The 6,650-nt window shown below is 38.8% G+C and overlaps 1 protein-coding gene across 1 annotated transcript in view; it reads left to right on the forward strand.

Annotated features, from left to right (window-relative positions):
* The window catches only part of szt2 (SZT2 subunit of KICSTOR complex), a 321,741-nt gene that overhangs the window by 279,076 nt on the left and 36,015 nt on the right, over positions 1–6,650 (forward strand). Inside the window, exons 60-62 of the mRNA XM_037981182.1 lie at positions 3,701–3,956; positions 4,028–4,107; positions 4,542–4,667. Of these exons, the coding sequence (XP_037837110.1) occupies positions 3,701–3,956; positions 4,028–4,107; positions 4,542–4,667 (462 nt within the window). The remainder of the gene's footprint in view (positions 1–3,700; positions 3,957–4,027; positions 4,108–4,541; positions 4,668–6,650) is intronic.

Here is a 6,650-nt window from a genome sequence, read left to right on the forward strand (position 1 = left end):
AGTAAAGAGTTATTGATTCCATTTTAACACCTCTAGATTTGATACGGAAACACTTTGTTTTAACACTGGATTTTAACTACTAATAATATACATCCCAGAGTTACATAAACAGAATGTGACTCTATAAGTGTAAAATTAACTCTGCTTTTGCACAAAGTCTGCTAACACCAAAACATTTAACACTTTTGAATTTGCTGTGCACCATTAAGGTCTATCCTGCAGCAATTTCTGCTCATCTAGGTTTGGCAACAAACCTGTTGGACAGCACCCTTTGGTGTGTGGCTTCATAAAGGGGCTGCAGCATAAGCTGTTAGTCTGTAGGCCTTTGGTCTCATTGAGAGGTCTCTCATTGGTACTGGAGGCCCTCCTTAATCATCCCCTTGAACCCATGGAGAGACAGGATTTCTCTTTTTTAAAACCTCTCTGCTATTAGTTTTAACCACATTTAAGAGGATGAGTGATTTACATGTTTTGTCCATCAGTCCATCCTGTTTGCAGTGGGTTACCTGGGATCTCTGAGGTGTGTCTGAGGCCCAATCTATCTTTTGTGCCCAAGTTGATGGTTTCTTTGTACAGATGTTCTTCAGTGGAGCAACTAGCTTTTCACCCATCTCCATTGTACTCAAAGAAGGAGCCGAGCCTTAACTCTCTGTGCCCTGTGTGGAAGCTGAGAACTCATGAGGACAGGACAGCTGTCATCAAGAAGTCAGACCAGCTGTTTGTTTCATTGGCCATGACTCAAAAAAAGCAAACCAATGTCAAGCCAGAAGCGTGCACACAGGATTGGGAAGACCATAAAATCGGTTGCAGATCCGGGATGATGGAGATCATCATATTATCTCTAAGGCTAAGCCCAGCCACCCTATGACAAAAGTGCACTTCAGCTGCTTTGTCCTGGATCTCATTCTTTCAGTCATGGTCCATACCTCATGACCATAGGTGAGAGTTGGAATGTAGACGGACCAGTAAACTAAGAGCTTTGCCTTTCAGCTCAGCTCCCTCTTCACCACAACACACCAGAGCAACATCTTCACTACTGCAGGCAAGGTCTGAATCTGTCCATCCATCTCCCATTCCCTCCTGCCATGACTTGTGAACAAGCCTCCAAGATACTTGAGGCAGAGACTCATCCCTGACCTGGAGAGAACATTCCACCTTTTGCAGTTGAGGTTGTACCGTGTAATTACATATACAAAAGTAATTAATGTTTCTTAGTATTCCGGTCACATTTTTAAATTTAAACCTGTATCTCACTGGGCTGTGGATGTTGGAGACTTTTTTGAAACTCAAAATTGTGAGAAAATTGTTTTGTTGGATTCTCAAAGAATTCTGAGTGATTGTGACAGAGTGATCTGAGAGTTGTGCAGGCCATATTTTGGATAAACAACTTAAGAAAATTGCAGGCTATATTTGTTTGCACGGCTTACAAAACTGTATTCTAGATCATATACATTATTTCATTGCCCACCTCTGCCGACATTGTACCCCCTTCAGCCAAAGCACCGAACCGGAAACAGGATTTATTAGAGCATTTCCGAACAAAGAAATGGACATCAAATGCCCTTGAGCGTCCCTCTGTGGCTAATAACACAATAAGTTCCAAGACAAAAAGGGAAGAAAAGTTTAGTTTTCTCTCCATTGGCCTTGCTCTTCATCCCTTCATTGCTAATGAATTCAGATGGAAAGCAGAATCATAGCAGCAGAAAATTTGCCTGAACAGAACTTCATCTGTCAGGGCCCTGATGTGAAGCAGAGAGAGCACCAGGGCACAGTTTGACCCTGCAGCCTGTGGCCATTGTGCAGTCATCTCCGTCACACTGGGTCATCTGGGTCCTGAGCTGCTCCACTGAACTAACGTGCCCAAACAGCCCTTTCAACAACAGCCACACACACCAACCGGGTTCTGCACAGTTTTTGTAGCAAATGATATCAAAAATGTGAACTTTTCCTTTGCTTTCCTCTGTGATCATCATCACAATGACAAGTGTATAAACTATTAATGTAGAGGAATAAAACTCACCCCACTTATAGTCTAACTGTATGCTTCTTTTACTCATTAAATCATTTTTGACTTATTTAACAAACTTCATGGGTTAGTCACCTGAAATGTTTCACCAAGCAGGTTTAGGAGGTTTAAATAAATAGATGAAGCTGATAAAAAAAGACTGAACTGAAATTAGCTGATAACAATATTACTTGAATATTTAAGCGCATTTTAGTTGACAGCAACCCACAGAACCTACTGATGTGTTTGTAAACACATCATGTAATAAAACCAAAATACAACTGCTTTTTTGAAAATTCCCATTGTAATTCTAAACTTCTTATTCTTCTTATTCAATTTTCTCTGTTTATGTGTAGAGCTAGTACTATTTCAGTGTGGATTATTATATTTAAGTACAACGTTCTTCTTGTGTTCCCATAAAAAAACTGTGTAGAAGCACAATAAAAAAAAATTTAAGCACAGATGTTGTGATTGCTGGGATAAAATGAAGCCAGACAGTAAAACAAAAGGAACACTTTTACATCTTGTCTTTATTGACAAGTTATAACACGTTATTTAGGCAGCAAAGTGCAGCAGCTAAATGTGCTCACACAACTGTGTGCACTTTGCACCTCCAGGGTCGTCCGACTTTCAGCAAGGTGTCTTCATTGATGGAGTCAAACTGACCATTTTGTTTTTCTGTGGTGGTAAAAAAAAAAAGTTTCTGATTCAAGACAAACAAAACTGCAAATTAAACTCCTCCTATAGCAGAATTCAGAAACTGTATGCTAACAAGCTAGTCACATCATTCATGTCTCTCATGACTGCTTTGGACACAAAGAACTGGCACTGTCCTTGGGCCTTCTTGATAGTCTACCCAACCTTTTTTGGTCTCAGCCTCTACATCACAGTGTGATTGGTTAATTTGTCTGTCAGTTATGAAACTAAATAATTTTGTAGAGCCTTTGACTCAGCTATACATTGTTTCTTGTCAGTGAAGTCCCTAACAATGAGAAAACTCTTTCAAACATGTTTCTTCCTGGAAATGTAAATTTACAAGAAATCTGATTAGATAACTGCACTTTGAAAGTAGTTTACAAAAAAGAGAAACTCGCAAAAACTAAGAAAAATTACATTGAAAATATATATTTTATATAAAATAAATTTTAAATAAGATTTTTTACATTTCATACTTGCTGATTAATTGGGCCTTCATTGAAAGCCTAGAAGGCCTCTGCATAATAGTGAGGCTGTGCAGGGTTTTAAAGTAGTGGGGTAGCATTGAAATAAACTAAATACATTTGCATTATTTTTAATAGGAAGAAATTGTTCAAAATACAAATTTTCAAGATACAAATCACCTGTTGAAACCGATTAAATTTGTAATTACAGTTCTACTGTATTGAAACGGTAGGGCATTATTTCATTTAGATATGAATGTGAAAATCACCAACATTTGTATGCAATTTGTGCAAATGTTTCTTTTTTCAGCTATAATACTGGTGAGCTTATGTTCACTTTAAAATAAATGTTATTGTTTGTCTAAATACGTAGTTTCAGAATCATCATTTTGTAATTCTTAATGCAGGGTCAGGCTTTATTTATAAAGTCTCCCTAATGTCTGTCTGATAAAGTCAGATTTTTACTGAGAGCAAGTGAATGTTTAGTCTTGATGAGTTCGTCTAGTTTGGTCTTATTGCACATCTGTTTGTCTAGGATCCCAACCCGTTCCTTGGTCCTTCCATGGAGCCTGATGCATTGCTGCGGAATTCTGTTCCTCCTTTGGCCAGTAAGGAGCAGGGTAGGCTGGGAAGTTCTGCTAGAACCCTCGCTCCTCTCCACTTCCCATCTGAGCTGCTTCCTTTTGATGAGGCTCTGAGGGATGTGTGCACCATCCGACCCCTGATGGATGGAGATGTGGTGACCAGACACGGTGGGCAGCTGTTGGAGATAAAAGCTGCCGAGCGGAGAGGTAAACTTAATCTGTTCAGGGATTACATTGCTTCTGCAGGTAAGATACTGATGCTGTGTTTGTACTGACAGAAATGGAGAAACAGATGAAAACTGAAAACTTGTTTGTGACCTGGCAGCAGAGGTCAGCACAGTCCAACATGCCTATTTCAGTAAGTATCCCACATTATATGTGCAGATAAATATGTTGAAGGGTATTCAAACTTAGCTTTGGAAGGTTTACATTCAGAGCATCCTTTATCCCTTTACAGAGTTCCTACCCAGTCTTAAAAAGTCAGGAAGTTTTTTCTTTGATTTTAGTGGTAGCATTTTATTGTGGCAGTTAAATGACATTTTCCGATCAAAAATAACACTAAGGCTCTTTACATTAAAGCTGGAGGACAAATTAATGCCATCCAGAGGATGTGAAAAGCTGCAGTTTGTTCTTAAGATGCTCAATAAGCAAGCTTTACTAATCATCAGCTGTAACCGCTTTAGAGTCAGGTTTGAATCAGAGTTTTATAAACTTACTGTTTAACCTTAGTATTTTGTATTTCAGTCTTTTACTGATGACATTTTATTGTAATAGTAACTGAACATCTCACAGGGAACAGATCTGGATATTCTGAAGCAGTCATCAAGACTTGTCCACTACTGCGCTACACCTCTTCTGTTTGACCCCGTCTTCCGTAAGCAGATCCAAGTGGAAGCCACAGCTCAGCCTCTGCTAAAGGTATGTTTCCATCCAAAGTAATTCTTTACTGTCCCCCGCCCTCCAAAAAACAAAACAGTTTTGTAGGTGAAAAATAAAGGTATGTCTTACACCGAAATGATAGTCAGGGACTCTTGTTGGATTTCAGCCAAATACGGGAGATTTTATTGACACAATTGCTCTTCTTCAGCTTTCCCCAAATCCCGAAATATCTTTGAAACAGGGCGTATTTATGCAGACAAAATACATTGGTGTGTATTGCATACTTCTGACCACTTACGTAATTCCTACGACACTTACAGGAAACCAGCCAGAACAACTGGCCGAGTCTGGCTCAACTCAATCTCAGAATAAACACAGTTTTCCAGGAAATGTCTGTTATCACAAATCCACTGTTCTGGAAAGTTCTGGCAATAAAAATCGGATGTTCTCACACATGAAAATAACCCCTTACTTCTGCAACCTTTCTAATTCCTCTTCCACATTATCAGCCTCTAACAGGTTTTTTTTTCTAGGATTTTCCTGTATTTAGCTCCCTCCATCTTCCCACCAACTGACCAGCTTCCCTATTTCTGCTGAAGAAAATAATCCCCACAGCATGATGCTGCCACCACCATGTTTCACAGTAGGGATGTTGTATTCGGAGTGATGTGCAGTGTTAGTTTTCTTCCACATGTTTGCTGTGTCCCTATGTGGCTTGTTACAAACTCCAAACATGACTTCTTCTGGCTTTCTTTCAGCTACATCTTTCTTCTTTTTTAACCTGTTTCCAACTATGAGGTCACTTGATAAAATAATAGGAGTCCCAAAATCATTGCTGTGTTAAACAGAGAAACATTTAATTTTCTAAGTAACACTTTAACATGATGATTCCCATTTATCCTAAAACGTTTGTTTCTCACATGTTCACATCACAGACATTCTAATACCTTTTTTTTCCCATACGTGAAGATCAGAATCAAATTTTATTGCCAATCAATAAAACTCAATCAAAGAATTTGTCTTGATGACTTGGTGCAGAAAACACATTAAAGGCCTAGCATTCTTTGAAGGAATTTACATCATCTGCCGCCTGTCATGCCAGAGTTTTAGACTACAATCATCATATGAGAAATGACTGAGATAGCCATTTTCGTCAAATCTTGATAATAAAAAAGCAAACTCAAGCACTCTCACATGATCTGTTAACACTTATGTGTAGAGAATGACTGTCAGCTACACTGAACTCAATTTTAGCTTAAAGTATGTAAAATTGATCCTTTTTCTGTAAAAAAAAAATTGTTTCTTTGAAACTAGCTGGACCTTCTAATCCTACATAAGCAAAATAATTAGAAGTATCTTTGTATTAAAAAATATATACCGTATTTTTCGGACTATAAGCCGCTACTTTTTTCCCACGCTGTGAACCGTGCATCTTATACGAAGGTGCTGCTTTTCTGTGGATTTTTCTTTAACTGCCAGGGGGCTCTTTACCAGGAAGTGAATCATGGGACGTCAAAATTGGAAATCAAAGAAGAAAGCGCGAATTTTCATTTAGCACAAGTACATGCTAGCAGCAGGCACGAAGGAGAAATTTTTTTCAAACTCATACCCCCTCATCATGGAAACCACACAAAGAAGTTCATACGATGCCGCTTTTAAGTTGAAGGCAATCAACCTGGCAGTACAGGAGGGAAATAGAGCCGCTGCACGTAAGCTCGGCGTGAACTTTTCGGTTTTGTTTGATCAACACTTTTACTATGTTACTGGCACCGTTCGGAAACTAATCAGTTCAGTTATGTTTAGGTAAAGCTGAACTTGGTAACCTTTTCTTTTTTTTTCCTTGTGGAAAACAGAGCGGCGGAGATATCAGCGCCTTATAGCCCGGTGCGCCGTATACATGTTCGTTTCCAGTTGTTTTTTTTTTTTATAATTCAAATTTTTATTGATTTTCTGAATATTTCACATAAAACACAAAAACAGAACAAAGGAAAAAAAAAGAAAAAAGGGCCGGTGCACCCCCCC

The sequence above is a fragment of the Kryptolebias marmoratus genome, linkage group LG18 (genome assembly GCF_001649575.2).
Source record: "Kryptolebias marmoratus isolate JLee-2015 linkage group LG18, ASM164957v2, whole genome shotgun sequence".
NCBI lineage: Eukaryota > Metazoa > Chordata > Actinopteri > Cyprinodontiformes > Rivulidae > Kryptolebias > Kryptolebias marmoratus.